This window comes from Numenius arquata, chromosome 4 (assembly GCF_964106895.1).
Source record: "Numenius arquata chromosome 4, bNumArq3.hap1.1, whole genome shotgun sequence".
Classification (NCBI taxonomy): domain Eukaryota; kingdom Metazoa; phylum Chordata; class Aves; order Charadriiformes; family Scolopacidae; genus Numenius; species Numenius arquata.
Genome location: NC_133579.1, coordinates 69,569,158 through 69,588,387, shown reverse-complemented (window position 1 = coordinate 69,588,387; position 19,230 = coordinate 69,569,158). Strand labels below are relative to the sequence as shown.

The window sequence follows — 19,230 nt, the reverse complement described above, 5'->3', positions numbered from 1 at the left end:
AAATCTGAAGGTTCCCATCGCATCCTTTCCCTCAAGAATTAGAGCCTGACTGCAAACCTTGCACTAGAACATACGAACACAGAAATGGAACAGTTCATCTGGACTATCAGTTCAGAATCTCACATGAACATAAGTACTCAGAAACTAAATTAGCATTACGTGTTTTTTTTTTTTTTAAATCCTGCTAACTCCCACTCACGACTAAGTACTTCCAATATCTTAACAAAAATTTTAGGTGTGTTATAGAAGACCACATGCCACAGATATGCCACTGGAAGACAGCAATAGAGACAGCACATCTCAAATCCCTGTTTTGCTACCCCAATTCCTTTTAAAATTAAATTTATTTTATGTTCACCCAATTTCCCAGCTTCAGTAATACAGCTGAAGCATTTCATTACCTATTTTTGAAGTCTGCTCTGCATCTCTGCATCAGAAAACAGGCAAGTCAATAGACACACAGCACACTTATATTTGCTGTACAGGACTTCTCTACTTGAAGTTTCCAGGATCTACAAACTGAAAGATGCTAAACCCTAGCCTTTGACATATTGCTCTGCTAATTTTCTCAAAGGCATTACTTATTTCATGTGCCTGTCCATCCTTCTACCGAAAATATTCTTTTGAGACTGCCACAGTCTTTCAGCTGGTTTTTCCTTTTCCTACAAAGACCAGTATTGAAGCATACTAACACGGAATATATTTGTTCAATGCATATTATTATGGCAACTACTTCACGATATGGAAGTTTAAGGAAAGGGGAAATATGAGAACATCAAATGTGTTCACTGTCACTCAAGTCTCAGTGGAGACCGTAGAGTGAAATCAAAATACACTTGAGAAAGAAAGCAAACTGTGCACTGACAACTTAAAGCTTAAAATATCTCAACTAATTAGACACCTCTTGTTGCTAGGTATATACTGTGCAATGAAAACTAAACATTCAGTTTTCCCTATTTGTACTATAGGCTCAAAAGCTTTTTCATATTATGAATCGTTAATCATTACTAACACCTATTAAAAACACCTGTGCACTTTCATGATTTATAACTCCTTATTAATAACTTATTGCCTTAAGTTTCACTTGTGACATGTTTCAACTACATTAAGTGGAATTTCATTCTAAGTAGAAAATTTTAGTAGAACTGTGAAGGGGCTGAAGTCCAGCTCCTGCTGAAGTCAGGTTCCTCATTGCTTCAACAAAAGCTGGATCAGGGCTCTAAACAGCAATTCTTTTATTTTTAAAAATTAGATAAGAAGGAGCTCGGAAAAATACTCTCTACACAAAGATCAGGACTATTTAAGAATAAAAACTTGTTTACCTCCTTTAGATTTTCTAACTAAAAGTGAGCTGTAAATGTATTTTATTGTTGTGCAGGTTAATCACAAGAGGCTGATCAAATGTGAATAGTATAAACAATTTTTTTCTAATTTACTAATTTCTTTTTACACAGTACGAAACTCGCATTCATTGTTTGGCCTATGCAGTACCCTCCTAACAGGACACGTGCCACAAAGGCAAGCATTTTATTAACTTGCAGAAGAAGCTAGGATTTTCAAACAAGTCTAGGCTGCCAAATTGCAACCTAACTGCTCAGTACCAGTAAACGGACAAGTAAATGGATGTAGCAAAGACGCTGCATTTCCCCTCCCTCTCTCAAAAAGTAGCTATTAGATTTCGCAAAGATTATCTTTTTTCTCCATCTATGAGAATTTTAGAAGCGGCACCAATCAGAGAAACGATCAAGGTATTCTGTAGATTTCAAGACTGAAGATTAACATTAAATAGAAGCAATACATTTCTGTCTTGCAAGTGCTGTGGTTCCAGTGTCAGTCACTACTGGAAAGGTGTAATGGAACAATGGAGCTTTGCTCTCCAGGAACCGACAGCCTCTGCAGGTCTCATCTCTGCTGGGAACGAGCTGAGCCAGAACATGAGGGTACTGGATGATATTTGGACTGCCTTTGTCTTGTAGCTTCTGTTTTCTGGAAACACTAATAACTAAAATATGGACGTCAGGGTGACCATAAGAAGTTGTGAAATAATGATTTAAACAGCTGGTCCAGGGTGGATTTACATAATGAATAGTTGGGGCTGGCCTTTGTAATACAAAGCCTCTATGTTCCTCATGTGGTGAGAAGTGATGGTGTTTATGGCAACAAATAACCGCAACTTCAGGCTATATGACAGAGCAGAAATAATTGAAAATTATTAAGTACAGTTTCAGCCTCATTATGCTCCTAACACCCCAAAGACTCCAATTCTCAGAACAGAATCTTCATACATCCCAAGAAGATTTATGTTTGTATAGCACTTAGCCACCAGAAACTGTAGCTAGTATTTGTGTTGGAGTAGACTAAGCTCCTGGAGATTCTCATCCTGCTGTTTAACAACTGTTCTTACCCTCTGGTGCCGCATCTGTTTAGCGCATACAACACTGACTGACCACAAAAACATCAATTTAAAACTTGAAAATGACACAAATTTAAAATGCAATGATGGGTGGGGGCTCCTTTCCATCAAGCAGAATTTCCTGCCTAGCAGACACTGCTTCAGCATCTGGACCAGCAGTTTGTAAGCATGTCCACCATTCAGGTTCAACCCTAGATGCAATTTAACACAATGACAGGGAAACTTTTAAGAGGTAGAAAGGTTAAAAATAGAAAAGCTGCTTAAGAAGAAGCCTTCTCAAAGACTTTATTCTAGCAACAACACTACCACCTCTACCTTCTGAGCGCAGAAGTATTGCCAAGCTTATTTATGAACTTTCCTATATAGAGCAAAAGTTAGTTACATGCGTACTTCCTCTATCTTTGTAAGCCATACATAGAGAATAATACTTAGCAATAACCCTAAGCAACATTCCTTAATACATCTCTTCTTGCCTTTTGTTATTCAGAATTTGGTGCATTTTCTACACAACAAACCATCATGGTATTAGGATGAACTAACAGTGCCATGCCACCACCATGCCTTGCTGCTTTAAATGGTGTTCTAAAAATACCAATCACTGGGCTTGCCTTTCCTCTTCCAAGCTTCATTTAGGAAGGAATTTTTCTTCTAGCTATGTGAGACAGATTGAATTCTTATACCTTTTAGACTGACATTTTTCTGAAGATGCTCAATGATTAGACATAACCCACAATAAACTAAAAGGCCTTTGTAAGCTTCCCATGTAGCTCTTTCTCCAACAAACTCCTGACACAGCAACCTTGGTACCCCAACCAAAATCTCCTCCTGAATATATACGTTTCACATTCTGTGGTGGTTTTTGCAGTTTCTCTCATACATTCTTTGTGCGCTAGAAAAAAAGCTCACAAAAGTTAAAATAATGTAAATAAGTCACATAAGTCCCACTACTTATATTGCCTTCCATTAAGGAAAAACTATTAGAGCTTACGTTCTTATGAGTGAGAACAGTCTGGTTATGAGAGCAGGAAGGAACTACAATGCACATCTGAATCATGTTTGCATTTTTAGCACTTTGTGATACAGAATGATGACCCTAGCAATTCTAAATTAAAACTGATATAATCTCAATCTTATATTGTTACTCTTAAAAAACATTGAGGGGTTGCAGATTGAGAACCCTTCCGTAATATATTTAAAACATGCACTTATTTCACCAAGTTCTATTTTACTAGCAAATTGGTCGATAGTCATCATTCAACAGTCAATGATGGGATACTAAAATCATTTTTGCAGAAGAGACTAGCAAGTTTGAATTTCTTTCTAAGAGACTAAAGCAGAAAACCATCTCAACAACTTAATTTTTATAAATTTCCCATACAAAAATATCTCAAAAATTCAGGGTGAAAAAAGCATTTCCAAACACATGCTTTATTTTACTTAAAGTAACACTGCAGAGGACATTTTTCTATTATCTGTTTCAGGATCAAGACTACTTTAAAATCAACACAGTTCAGTGGTCTTCAATTCTTTCAAAACAGGCAATATCCTGGTTCTCAACAGACATCTCCTATGACCCTTTCCATAAATCAATCCCAAAACATTGCAAAGGTAAGCAGGACAATTTCAAGGAGTTACAAAAAAAAGTTACCTACCAGAGGTTAACAACATAAAGATTGCATTGCCAAAAAGCACGCTGAAGAGTGCACAAACACAATGAATCATCGTTAAATACGCTTCTTTTTACATTTGAAAAACTCATACCTGGGCACACTGCCTGTTAAGCTTCTTTCACTTGACGATGACGACGAGGACGATGATGATCCAGGTCTCTGATCTGTTTTCATTCCTAGAGTCTCTGTTACACTAATCTGAGGTTTTTCACCTTCCTCTTCTGGCTTTTTTTTTTCACTGTCACTTTCATCACTGCCTTCTCCTAAGATGTCGTCCACCTGCCAAGGAGTGGAGAGTCAGTGTATCTGCTAACAGACTATTCTACATCAATCTTTCAGAATTATTAGATTGCTCTTACATAATCATTAAGAATATGCTTCAACTTCCCTTGACCACCTCCTTGAAAATTCACATTAAACCCCAACGTCTTCAATGCAGTTTCTGTAACAGTTCTAGCAACGTTCTATTTAAATTAAATATATTTAGTTGACATTTAACTTTAGATATACATATACTCACATACATTACACAGTCACATTTGAGGGTGTTTGCACTTTATTGTAACAACATGAGCAGCTGTAAACAAGAAAATCTATTATGAAAAAAGTGCTGTCTTATGAAATTAAAGGGATAGATGCTTTATACTGTTGTAACATATAACAACATACACTTTATACTATACATATTTTATGCCATTACAACCTATAGAACCACTTGGGCAAGGCATATAAAATCTCTAGCTAATAAGTATTCTTATATTTATGGGTATTCCTTGATAGATATATAACTTTAAAGAAGTGTATTCCTAAGTAATACAATATGAGCGGAACAGAACGTAGAGAAGCCCATTCAAAACAGATTGTCTGCTTATGCTAAGGAAGGCAAATCTATCAAAATGTGTACACGTTTCATTAAATAATTCTTTGGCCTTTGCTTCTGAAAAGTTAGCATGAGATTTGATACGCCTCTAAGAGCATGGTAATTTGCTCTGACAGGTTGGAACTGCTGAAACCATCATTAAAAGCAAATCATACTCATGAGCTACCCTGCTGAGCTTCAAAAGGTTATATTCTCTTTGAGTTGGCATTCAACCTTCAGAGAGAGATGAAAACACGAGAAAACATAGGTAAAGATCCCACAGTGTCTCTATTTTTGTGAGCAGCAGAAGATAAGGAAAGAAGCCATATGTGGATATTTCTCTATTGATATTTAAGAATTTTTCCTAAAAGTAGCTTATCTCAGCGTAAGTTAAAATAGGCTTCACAACTACTCTCTATTCTCACTAATGCCACACCTGCTTTATCAGGAAGAAAAACTCTGTATATGAACATGGCCAAAAAGATTTTACGCTACTTATCCACTGCTTTTACACTGGCAATCCCAAAAGCTAGAAGAAAGCTGTAAGAAAATCACTTATATCTCATCTTTCATAAATGCACATCTGATTTGTTTGCTTGGATATACACAGAAGGAAAGTCAAAGCTGCCCTCTCTTTATCAAACTAAGTGCAAAACATCTACGTCTTCCCAGTACTCTACTGGAAATATGGCAGGGGTAAATGAGATATCTTTTTCAGAGAAAGAGAAATCAAGGGAGAGCTTGCAAGCAAGGAGGGAGGGGAAATAGAAAATACAGAAGTTTGGTTTACATTTCTTTTTCTGATGTCCTAACAGAGAGAGAAAAGACCCAAGATGAAGAAGGTGCTCCACAGAGCAATTTCACCAAGCACATAGGTGACACCCATCACACTCCTGTTGACTTCAGAAAGATGGAGTATGTGGCATTTGTCTTCAGTCCTCTGCTAAACAGATAGATTTGGGGTATTTATTAGGGATTTATTATCTTTCTACAAGCCTCACTGAGCTATTCCTATTTGAGGGTAGTAGCAAATCATTTTTCTTCCTTATCTTGTGCTACTTTCCCCTGAGAATTCTGCCAATCTGTATTGCTGCAAAAGAGAAATGAAGCAGAAGGAAAAACAATAGTAATAAAAAAAAAAGGTAAGAAGTACTTCAAAACATCCTAAAATAATAATTTTGAGGAGATTTGCCAATGTAAGGGAAAGCAAGGTCATTTTGTTACAAAATATAATTGTGAAAACCAATTTATTTAAACATGTAATTGTTTCAGAGTTCTACAACTCAAACTTTAAAACTGGATTTAAAAATCCAGGCTGTACTATCCTTGGATGGAATGACTCCTATACAAAATGAAAAGTAACTTGCAAGCTTCTTAGATCTACAATTTAAGCTGGTTTTCCATTGGCCATTGGTTGTGTTGGTACATTTTACTACCTGAAACGTTGCTGTCTAATGCCCAGATCTTTCATTGTGAAAGCTGTAAAGAAACCAAAATAAAAAAGGAAAGTGTTTAAGTATTACAGTCTGGGATGGGATGGCAGCAACACCACGCCTGCATAGCTTTGTTAGAAGAGTTAAGGTTTTCAAAGGACAAAGTCAAGTTGATAGACATTCAGATGTCTCTCAAACTGAACTTTTATAGTCTTTTAAAAATCTTTGTGCAGACAGTTTTGACAGACTAGCAGTCCAGCTATTGCCATGTCTTCTTTTCTTTCATTCTGCACAAAGATGACATTATTCTTTTGAAGTCTAGAATGCCATTTAATATTAGAATTACTAAGGTAGTTGTACATGTACATGTCGCATTCCTGTATAAGGACATTTAAAATGCATGTATAAATCAGAAATACAGCAAACTTTGAAAATCGTTGCATATGAAAACAATGTAGGATGGTCCTTACAAACCACTTTAACTAGAAAGGCTCCCAAAATAAAGATTCCTGCCTAACTATTGACTAAATTGCAAACTGTGCTGAAAAACACAAAGATTACCATCTTCATCTTCCAGAATTGTCAAAAGAAATGGAAAACAAACTACATTTTCATTGAGGCAGCAAGATTTAAGCTCTTCACTCAAACAAATGAATAGGTAAGAAAAGTATATTAACGTTTAGGCAGCAGCTATCTACCTGGACACATCACTAACTTTAAATAAATAAAAAAGCTTAAAGAACAGAGAAAACTTTCAATCTGGTTCAGACCAAGACAGATGCTGATGTACAACTTCTGCTTATAACATTAGGTTTTATATGATTAATACAAATGGAACATAACACTTCAGAAGAAAATGCCAGCTAATACAAATTTTCACTGGTAAGATACAGTGAGGGGATGTTTACTGCTTAAACACTACCATAGCAGCTACCTTTAAAAATACTTAAAAACTTTTATAACAAGAATGATTAACATCGAAAAAGAAAAATGATTCATCCCTTGAAGATGACAAATCGTTCCATTTAGCAAGAGAATGAAAAGTCAGACAATTCTTTTAAACACATGATTATAAAAGCCAGAAAAAGTCCTCAGCTGACAAAGCTATTTTATTTCTCATTTAGGAGGAACACAGCATACACTCATGCAGACAAAATAGAGACCAAAGAGCAAGGAGATTTTCAGTCTCATTCTCCAATTATAAGCTGTAAAGTACCTAGAGCTTTGTTAAAAAGAAAGCCAAAACCTTCTGTCCTATTAACAAACCAGGTCAGCTGGAAAATGTTCTTACTCCAAAAGTTGAGTTTACACATTCAAAATGAATCAAGACTCTGAGAAAACACCAAAAAAGAAACTGTCTGAGCAACCTCAACTTGTCAGAAAGATAATTTACAGGCAATGTTTTGGGATGGCAATATGGATGTGACAGAGACCTATCATGATGCTGTAAGTTTTTTGGAAGAAGCAGTTCCAGTGCAGTAATGTAAACTATGCATAAAAAAAAAAAAAGGAAGCTGTAAATAAACTTTAATTCTTGTTTTTAAAACAAGTATTTAAAAATTCAAGTTTTAACAGAACTCAGAAACTACCTACCTCAGACAGCAACAGGACAACACATGTAACTTCCTAAATGATCTCTCTTAAAAGCAGTAGACTGTTCTGAATAAATTCTTAACCGGAATTACAGAAAATTCTACAAAAAGAATAGGTTTGATGGGCAGCTGTTCATTTTGTGCTCCAGTTTTGCATGGAAGACAGACACAATTTCCACCTCTCCCCCAGTCTTTCCCAAAGGACCAATTATACTTCTGCTCCAACTGATTGCATAAGTTAAGGGAAAAACAGGAAAAAAAACAGCCCAAGTATTTACAAAGAGTTTCTTATATTTGTTTCTACTTAGAAAAATGACTGCTCATTGTTAGCAATGGAAACAATTGAACCAGTATTGACATTAATCAGAGATAAAAACCAACTGTATTTCAGTGTAAAGCCTGTGTCTCCGAAACACGTATTTGAGATTGTGCTGAATACATTGCATCTTTGGAGGAACTTGCAGACATGAATACAATTTGCCATCTGAATGTGTCAAAAGGTTTTGATATGTACCTTATATTCCCCCCATGGCACATAATTTCATTTTAGAGTTATCTTTATGAATTTAAGATGACCAGGTATACCAGTAATTGCAGATATCCCATGTAAAACATGGTATTACCTCAACACGCTCTCTATAAATTAAAATGCTGCCATGTCTGGGGCCAGGAACCATGATGCCCTCTTAGTGGTTATTAAACATAAAAGCTAGCAGACCACCAGCTCTATCCAATTAGTGGGTAAACTGATGCTCTGCAAACAAATACCAGACTGAAAAAAGGCAAATAGAGGTTTCACATGTCAATTTAAATAGCTTTATCTGCACTGTATTTCTTTTACTGTTCTTTCAATTAGCTGAATAACTCTGACTCTCAGTGTTTCTGGTCATGATTATATACACCTAATGTAAACGTGACAAAGACTAAATTCTTTTAACACATATCTCAAACTGTATGTAGTAGGCTGGTAGTCTTGAAAAAATTAATCATGAAATGTATACCACACCTTTTTTGAATGTACTTAAATACATTGCTGAAATCCTGAAATCCTGAGTGTGCTCAAGACTGTTCCCAAGACCCAAAACAGTTGAGTGTTCGGGGCTGGTTTTGCTTGACATTTTCTCTTTTTACCAAAACATTCTTTGGGACCGATCTACACACTTGCGTGACTTATATGAAGATTTTTTTATTTGTTATTAAAAAAGAAAAGTAAAAAGCTAGTGTTTTGGTCTTACAGGTTACTTCTAAACTACAGGACACAAACTGCTCTAGGCTGTAAACATACTGCATGTGTTTTAAAAATTATCAAGTAGATGTGCATAAACAGGCAGAGAACAGGAAAGACAGCACTTTTAAATTCTATCCTCAATTATGTCTAAAGTATCTTAAGCCACATCTGCATTAGAAAGCCGTCCCTAAAACATGGGCACCTTCCAAATGCTGCTAACATCCTAATTGCTTTGCAGTGCATTAGCAATACTGCCAAAAGATGCTCTTCCATGTAATTCATTGTTTCTCCAGCAGAACTGGTGGGTAAGCTGTTTGTGGAATATGAAAAGTTTCCCTAGAGGACAGAGCGCTTTGCTTTTATAAGCTCCCATAATTCTCCACTTGATCCTATAATCTCTACCCCTGCCTCCACTTCCAACATTCCCTTCTGCTTTGTCCTAAATTATTGCTTTTTAGTACATCAGTGGAGTTTTTACATATATTTTACATGAAATGTTAGAAAAATCAGCAGGATATTTCAGGAACTTTAACACAACACTAAAACGAGAAGCCAGAGAACAAGTAGATGGGAAAAGTGATGTTAAAAATTACAAATTAAAAAAAGCACTTCTAAGCCTGAGAAATTAACGGTGAACGATAGTATTAGATGGCAAATCAAATCAGAGAGAGTGGTGGCTCCATCTTCCTGGAGTTGTACACTGAACTTTCTAACCTTCCGGCACAGAGGTATGAGAAGAAAACTGTTGCGTCAGCAGAAAAAAAACAAAAAGAGGAAATAATATTGTGAAAAGTTTACTAACTCCACATTATTGACTGGTTAGCAGGAATTAATACAGTGCTGATAACTCTAAGGAAAGTGCAGTTATCTTCCCATAATCCATTTTACAAGAGGCCACCCAGCAGTGCTCTACCACAGTGCTGCAGCCCTGGAAGATTCGATAGCAGCCGAAAGGTACATGTAATTTGGAAGCAACTCTTCTGAACATGCAAACAAGCCATACACTGTCCCAGTGAGAATCCCACGGGTCACTGAGAATAATTCCCTGGCGAAGTATCACAGTCAAAGAAGGTAAGAATGAGAACTCTTTTTAAAAGAAGTTATATTCTTCGAAAGGTTCAAGCAAGGCTGCCTTGTTGCTGACAATGAGATCACACACAATTGCCTGAAAAATTATTATTATAACATATTCACAAATGCTTGTTCATGCACTAGGTATTTAGTAAAGCCAAGTTTAGCAACAGAGTGGCAGGAGAAATGAGATTTGTGCAATTGACTTGGAAAGTTTAACCCCTTAGCACATAAAACCGCACTTTTGCAAAGAAGTGAGAGGTGGTGACAGGACGGATAAAGCACCTTCACGAGCAGAATGTCAACCACAGGGTCATTTAACTTTTTCAGGCAGCCATCTTCAGTTTCAAATCCTGCTTGGTTCTCTGCTAAACAGCATAATACAGATTTTACCCATACGTAAAACAAGCAACTTTATATCTCAAAGTAAAGTTTCTACAATGGCTGGCTATTAGAACATTGACTTGTCTTCTATTGAATACAGCATTAATCTAGTTTTTATGTGTCTTTTAAAAAGGCTGTGACTTTGTGTGACTTCATGTCCTTGATAAAAGGGATTGAGTTCAGCAACATACCTATAAAATCTTTTTAATTTCTAGTGAAGCCAAATAGCAAAAAAGAACAATATCAACACCTGAGTGTAAAGAAAACAGTTGTACTTAAAGACAGTTCCATTGAAATTCCAAAAGCTAACAAACCTTTTATAGAAAGCGAAAAAAATACCTGAATTCAAGTTAGTTTATCTTAATGATTACAGACAACAAGTTATTCACGTTGTGAAAAAAATGCAAAGTTTAAAAATGGTTTTTATGACAAGCTTTCAGAACATCCAGTTAGTTTCAAATATGGGAACTTATTTTTCTTCATAATTTTTACCATCCACAATATTTAATTATTCTTGTTTCTTTCTTGTAGTCATAAACACACTTTTTTGTTTGTTTCTCTCTACCTTTCAGCGAAAAGACATCCCCACCCTCAAAAAAATAATAAAAAAAAAAGTCAGTAGTCTCTTCACTAGCAGTTAAGGAATCATGAAAACATTTTACTGTGTTTTTGTAATACAACAGTATTAATGAAATAATCAAGACATAATTGCTTTGTTGCTCAGCAGCAAAAGTCCCAGAATAAGAGATCTTCATTCTCAAAATGTATTATTTAAATACATATTTGGAAAAGCACTTTGCTTTTCTAAATAATCTTATGGTATATTTTTGAGTGGGAGGTGATTGCCTTTTTCCTCTGCCAAGGGGCATTATCCATGGATAGCTTTTTTTTTTTTTTTGTTTAGGCAGTGAACAGATTTCTATTAGAAGTCAGGCCCTTAGAATGGGAGCAAAACCCAACCTGTAAAGTGTGCTTCCTGGCACTCGCGGTCTGGAATTCTGCTCATCAGCGTGTTAGTGAACTGCACGTAGAAATATTAGCAGCCTCTGGTAAAGACCTGGCAGTTTTAGGATGAAAAGCAATTAAGTAAGGGAAAAAAAAAAAAAAACCAACCCACAACTTTAAGCCTTGGCTCTAAGCTGGGTGCAGCTGCTTATGCTCAAATTTGAAAAACAGCCATTTAAAAATACCACGTGGACGTTACTTAAAGGAGCTCCCACTGACAATCCCTGGAGGCTGCCCTGGGACCCTGCTGGGGAACGAACGGTGGCAACGGCGGTCCCAGTAGCTGTGGTTCATAACTCTGCTGCACAGCACTCGCTATTAACTCTGCACGTGTTTTAATTGTGGGCAATACAGCGTGCTCCTAGAAGGCAGATACTGCAGGGGAAAAAAACCAAAGGAATCTAACAGGCTGCCCGTATTGATTTGACCACTTGACACATGCAAATTAAAAGGTGAGGTAACTGTGACTACAACTGCACAATTTGGGTTTTACTACTGCAGTTAATACTTAAACTAGAAATTAAATAAAATGTCACCTAGAGATCACATACCAATCTTGTTATTAAAACGCAACACTAGTTGCGTAACCTTGACTACGATCAAGTGAGGCTGATAACCCTTCAAAGAATGCCATTTAGAAGTTCTGAATATCTTCGAATTTCCCATCTGGAAAGCAATGCCTAGATTTGAGTAGAAACTTTGTAAACATTCTTGTGATCTGTAGGACAAATACTCGAAACTGCTAAATGAAACACAAGGTCAAGTCTTTCCTCAGTAATTAGGGTGCCTCAACTGCTGACTTAACGATTCTAAAACATTAACATTATTATTAGCATAATGAAAATTGCCTTCTTCAATTAAGTCAGTAACACTTCATGATGTTGGAAAGAGAAAAAAAGCCCATTCCTAACTACCAATTTCTGAATTGTAAAATAAAGTTGCATGGACTGAAAGTTACTAATTGTAAAATCCACAATGATTTTTTTTTTAATTCAAAGTATCTGAGGACAAAATGTCTCAAGGGAGATAATACAATGACTTCTCCAAAGCTTTCCTGAGTCAGTGACATCGCTGCAGCCTGGAAGCTATGGCTTTATCCAATTAAAAAGCCATCCATACCTCTAATCTTCCTTTCCTTTATTCTGTTTTCAAAAGAAAGCCTCTGCCAAGAGTTCGTTAAATAGTAATAGGCCTGTAAATCTACATTGCAATTGTTTAAAAATGGTGAAGTCTGAGAATGAAATCAAAATTACCACAGTACCTATGGCCAGAATACAGCTGTTCACCTATTCAGCAGGACAGACTTGACAGCAGTCGCTGAAAAACAAGAATAGCGTTTCAGCTCTGCCTGGACCCCACGTTAGCTTACGACTGGGATGGAGAGGAAGGACAGCCTGAGCCTATGCGAGGCAGGCTCCATTTCTTTGGTTGCACCATTTCTAAAACAAATGATACCCTGACAGAAATAAGAGCTCCCTGGCTACTAAATGCAAGGATTCCTCATTTTAGACTGCAGAAAACATCCACGCCAAAATTCCAGAGAAGGCTCCAACGACATGAGCTAAAGGCCAGTGAGTAAGAGGATGATCTACAGCTACCCTTCAAAAAAAAGAATGTGTTTTTAGTCTGTTACAGAACATTACTTACAAAAAGTTCTGGCTTTAGGTAAGACAAAAAGCCAGCAGTAGGAAGAGGTCTGCCCTGGGGTTCTTTGCAACCCTCTGCTCGCACCTGGGGAACGCTGCCTCCTCAGTAGCAGCCAGCCTTTCAGTCGAGTAACGCTGTTCCATTCTGCTATACCGGAGAGCTTAGTTTTGCTACACCATTTTCATGGTTTGCCTAGTATTACTTTATCTGGTTATTAACAGCTGCATACCATGAAACAACTGCAGATGTGGTGAGACAGGGATGAGTAAGACCCTTTCCTCCTCTCCAAGCTTAGTTGGGTGGTCACAGAAAGCACACTAGGAGCGACAGGCTGAAACCTCACGGACTAGATTACTTGGGTGTACTCTGCAGCACTTGTATAGCTCAGCTCCAAGACCTTAAATAGGAGGAAAAAACCAACCATTTGGGGCCTAGATACATACATTTCTTGGGGCCTCTTTCCAATATTTCCAAGTCCATTATTAAGTTTGGCCGACTCTCTACAACTACTTGAAAGGACACCGTAGAGAGGTTGGTGCTGGTCTCTTCTCACAGTTAATTAATGACAGAACGAGAGGGAATGGCTTCAAGCTCCAACAGGGTAGGTTTAGACTGAACATTAGGAAAGAATTTTTCACAGAAAGAGTGGTCGGGCATTGGAATAGGCTGCCCAGGGAGGTGGTTGAGTCACCATCCCTGGATGTGTTTAAGAGCCGTTTAGATGTGTTGTTGGGGGATATGGTGTAGGGAAGAACTTTGTAGAGTAGGGTAGATGGTTGGACTCGATGATCCCAAGGGTCTCTTCCAACCTCGATGATTCTATGATTCTATGAAGTGAGCTAACAATATTAATTTCTTGTAACTTCCATAGCTGTAAGCAGCCACAGGCTGCAGCACAGGGCCATTTCTTACTGGATAGAAAAGAATCCACTCAGTTTGACATCAGGAAAATGTTTTCCAAATACGTTAGCTTATCTAACAATTTTGAACTTATCTTTGATCTTAACTTTTTCCTCCATATATGAAAACTTTCCATTTCACTTTTTTTTTTTTTTGCCTTAATGAATTGAATAGGTTTTTATGTCTATTCTTACCACCTGAATGTTTAGGAACAGTTATCTGAGGAGCAAGACGTTACCACTCATGTCTTCAAAAAAGCTAGCAAGTTTTTTTTTAACACGCTTTAAGAGGCAATGTTATGACATAATGCATGCAATAATTAAACTTTCCTACAATACACAAAGTTTGTATTAAGATATTTGGGCTGAATTTAAGTCACTTCGAAACAAACCATTTTCTTCTACAAAGATGTGACTGGAAGGATAAACTGTCTGAAGTAGGTTAAGTCATCCCTCAGTACACGAAATTTAAGGGAGAATGTGGGATATAACTCAGTCCCATTTCTTCTGAGTAACCTCAGAAGAACTTGTCTTTCATGTTCTGTTTATTCTGTTTTCTTTCTTTGGCATTAGAGCATTTTTTCCTTTCAAATTTCTGACTTGATTTTTAGAGTCACATAATGCATTTATGCATGTGCTTCAACATCCCTTTGTCTCAAGCACTTCAAATGCAGATTTTACTGTTCTCTACCACAATTACCACTGGCTCATCTGAGCAGGTGGTGAATCAGTAAAACCAGAAATGTAACAAAAACTAGTCTTGTTCATAATTAAAAAAACCCACATTTTTTTTTCCCTCTGTTTAAATCTCCATACACTGAAAACTGTCTTTGTACTATCCTGTTTTTGACAAAGGCATGCTTCAGGTTAGAATATCAAGTCTGGCAGTGCTATTATATCTACTTTGATAGATTGGGAAAAAAATTGCTGTAAACAACTTAAGGAATATTACCAAACCTTAGAGAAAAGCTATTATGAGATTTATTTCGCATATAATTCATTTAGAGATTAACTTTCATTCCTTGGATCACTAAATTTAAATTAAAATGTGTTCTGCTGAAACAGCTCATGAAACTAAAGCTGGTCAGAAACAGGCTATGTGGTTTTTTTTTTTACAAAAAGGCCTGGTAAAGACTAGAAGCATCCATACCTGTTAAACAAAAAAAGGTAGCTTCAGGGATTACAGCCTGCTGCAAACATGCACCAATACAGCTCCCACCTTGTAAACCTTAACCAATATGTTAAAAAGTCATGAACAGTTAGAGTAGTACTGTTCACCCTTGTTTTAAAACAGGCCGGTATCATGATACTTTTGGTTCTCAACACCATCCTTTCTACATTAAAAGAAAGCATATTTTTTTTTTTTGCAATTTTGCAAGTTTCTCCTAAGAACTGTTAGCCTGGCTACTAACCGAGGCACAGTTTTGCCAGAAGCAGCCATACCTTTCTTCGTATTCCTAGAGATTTAACAAGAGACATGCACAGCCTAGTGATCAAGATTGATTTTTTTTTTTTAGTAACGTAAATTAATCTAATTTGTTAATGAAGGGATGCTTGCAAAAGGTGCTTAAATAATATCACAAAATACCACTGACACGTTAAGTTAGAAATCCTAATATACTATTAAAAATGACACATGGCAATTTGAGAGGGCACAGCGCCTGGGCTCCGACTGATTTTTTCTGACACATTTCACTGCCAAGGGGAGTCATCTGTAGCAAGATGCTAACGAAGTGCTGAGGGCAGCACAGTATCAGTATGTTAGTATCAAGGGATTGTACAATTTTTGAGCTCCTAATCTAGTTTTATATTATTTATGTTATTAAAAAAAGAATAGAAAATTGTGTACAAATCACTTAGCATAAAAATATTTATTAAAAAAATATTTAGTCTACTCATATTGCTTCCCCTCATTTCTTTAGAGCAAGTTTTCTTGGGACGTAAGCTTCATTTTACAACAATTTTTTGATCATCAAAATATGTTCAAGTGCCTTCTTGACAGCTTCTCCTCTTGTGCAGTTCCACTTAAAAACACAAAAGTGAAAAATCCATAGATGTTGAACACGCCTACTACGGTGTTTACCTTCATGAGCATTTTGTAGTGATAGTGTATTGATTGCCCAAACCTAAAAAGCAATAGGATTCTTAGATAACAAAGACTAGGTTGAAGTGTAATCTACTGCTAAAACTCACTCCCACTCTGGCCCAGTTAATATTATGTTTCTTGACACACAGAGGCAGCTTTGAACAGGTATGGGCAAGGTTTCCTCCATCAATCCAACTTGTTGTCTGTCCAATTATTTTTAAAAAGAGAACGGGACAGTTCTCTATATGCTCACTATTTTATTTGGCAACACCTGCCGAAGTGGTGAAAGAAGTTTAAAATAATCATTTTTTCTTTTCATATGAAAAGCAATACAGGTTTTTGCAGCCTGCACTTCTTAAGAGAAAATCGGATACTTATTCACATATTCTCTTTCAAGTCAGCCCCAAAGGCTGCAGCCAACCTGCAAGTACACATTATCCTTGAAAACTTCTGAGAACCATTTAGGGCTTAACCCATTTGGTTATTCCATAAAAAAAAAAAAATAAAAAATCCAAGAGTGGGAAGGAGCTTGATTTCCAATCACTTAAACCTGAATTACAGGTTATTTAGTTTACATTTAAGGCTCTAATGTGCTTCAGCTCAGAGACAAACACCAAACTTCTGAAATGCTGTCTGTTATTGAACAGTGTCAGGATCAGAAAACATTGTTTTTGTAGAGTAACAGTTACAGCTATGGACCTTACTCCAATAGATACGAGAACCCAAATAATCCTGACCCTGAAGAGAAAATGTATATATTACAAGCATAAGCAAAGAGTTCCAGGTATACACAAAATGCAGACCAAACCCCCATATTTTTTGCATCTCAACTGTTTCAGAGCTTTCTCACAATGAATCCTTGTTATCAGATGTTTTAACAACTCTATTAGCACAGTGCTAGGTTTTACCATCCCAAGATTATCTGAAACATATCTTTCACTTCGAGATACTGAATAAATATTCATTGCTACGTATTTCTGGAAAAAATAAATTTTTTTCCATTTCAAAGGCTGAACTCCTGAACTTCTTGTTCAGCATCATATAAAACTTCTCAGAAGTCACAGCCTACTAAAATACTAAGGTGAGAATAAGAGACAGGCAAAAATCTGCTTTCATTTATCTGGAAGTGCAGGTTTTCTACAGGTCTCACAGCTGCAAAGGAACTTAAACTACAGCTGTGTAGAGCAATCGGGATACAGTAGGGCTTACTAGCTCAAAAACACTCCTATATAGACACAGATATGCTGTGTTCAGTATAGATTTATTCACGCATACTACGAACAAGCTAATAAACACACCCTGATCCAAGCTAGCTATAAGCAGAGTCATCTTGGATCTGCCACGACTTACTAATTTTAACCTGTTTAGCATTAGCATTGCCAGACATCAGCTGGATTCATGAAGCACTGCTTGGTCGTCAATGAACCTCCCCCTCTTAAGTAAGCCCGACTAGCTTGGTCTCATTATCACAAGAGCCAAGAGACATTTATCAATGTGCTCAAGCGAACAAAGCCACCTCAAGCAATGAGCATTGGCGAAAACTATTCCTGAATTTGCTTTACTGGAAATGTAAAGATGACAGCAAAGACAGGTCAGCTGTGAAATAGTTTCTGCTTGAACTGGGCAATGGGACTGCAAAAAGACTCTGTATAAACAAACATGCATCTTTTAAGTGAAGTAGTGAAGAAATACGAGCACTCTGTATGTGCAAGTGTCCTGCATAGCCAGCCCACTCAACAGGCAGAATCAGGCACAGAACAAGTTAAGGAAAAAAAAGGAAAAAAACCCCACAATCCAAAACACAGTGAAAGATAAGCCCAGCAGCCACTGAAGAGTGGCCAGCTTCTACAACAAGCTCAATATTGAGGCGATGAATATTATGCAGGTTCTGATATGATCTCTGCGTTGTGGTATGCCAGCTGTATCCAGTCCTCAATATCTCTGTGATGAAGCAAGGTTGATGCTGGAGCACTAAAATATCTGAGATAGACAGCTGTCTGTGTTCATCTCCGAGAAAGCGCTATCATCATATCTGCCATGAGAAGTAGCAAAGAATATTGTCTACAGCTGATGCCTGGCAAAGAGATATTGCCAGCTCATACACAAAAAACATAACAATATAGAGTAACAATGACATTCTCTTAAAACCTAAAATTAATACTAGTGCTGTGGACATGAAAAAGTTATAGCTGCATGGCCATTCAGGTAATTATGCATTTTCTGACTGCATTGCAGCAGGGACTCTTTTACATCAGTAGGGGGCTCTAGTTCTGCAGCTTTTCATAATCTCAAAATTGTATATGGAATGGGAATATCCTTGGTGATGCTGACACAGGAGCCGGAACACTCGCAGCTGCAGGACTATCACAGAGAGGCAGAGCTGAGCAGCAATATTCAGTGCTCTCTGACACTGGTGCCTGACAAGAACAAAGACTACCAAAGCAAAGGAAAGATATTTTATCGCACAGATGTCTTGGAAGCGAACAGTTGCAATTATGCATAAGTTCAATTTACAAAATAAGTCACCTTATGATCAATGATCATTAACAGCTGATTAAAGGCTAATGGTACAAACCTGGCCTTTGTGTCACTAAAATGGACTTGCATTTTTATAATCCCAGAATTGCAAACAAATCTGTAAATAATTGCATTATGCAAGTGTTTGCAAAGATTCTCCATAGCACCTAACACTCCATAGCACCTAACATATATTACGCTATATTGCATAGTTATATTTATTCTTACGTTGAAATACAAGTATCAGGGCATCTTGACAAAACAAACAAAAAGTTATGAAGAAACAGTTCAGACAGACCAGGACTTGAGGAGAAACCTTTAAATATCACTCACAGGGAATAACAGCTCAAATTTAAATGTAAAAACATGTTAGACTTGTGACGAGGCTCAATCAGGTCCTATATGCAGCTGCTCAGAATTACGTTA

General features: G+C 37.0%; 1 protein-coding gene across 2 annotated transcripts in view; it reads right to left on the bottom strand.

Moving 5' to 3' along the window:
- Nucleotides 1-19,230, bottom strand: part of CTDP1 (CTD phosphatase subunit 1) — a 115,734-nt gene that overhangs the window by 35,590 nt on the left and 60,914 nt on the right. Inside the window, exon 12 of one of the 2 annotated variants that reach the window (XM_074146295.1) lies at nucleotides 4,175-4,362. In XM_074146295.1, coding sequence (XP_074002396.1) covers nucleotides 4,175-4,362 — 188 coding nt within the window. The remainder of the gene's footprint in view (nucleotides 1-4,174; nucleotides 4,363-19,230) is intronic. The other variant, XM_074146296.1, reaches the window with a different exon arrangement.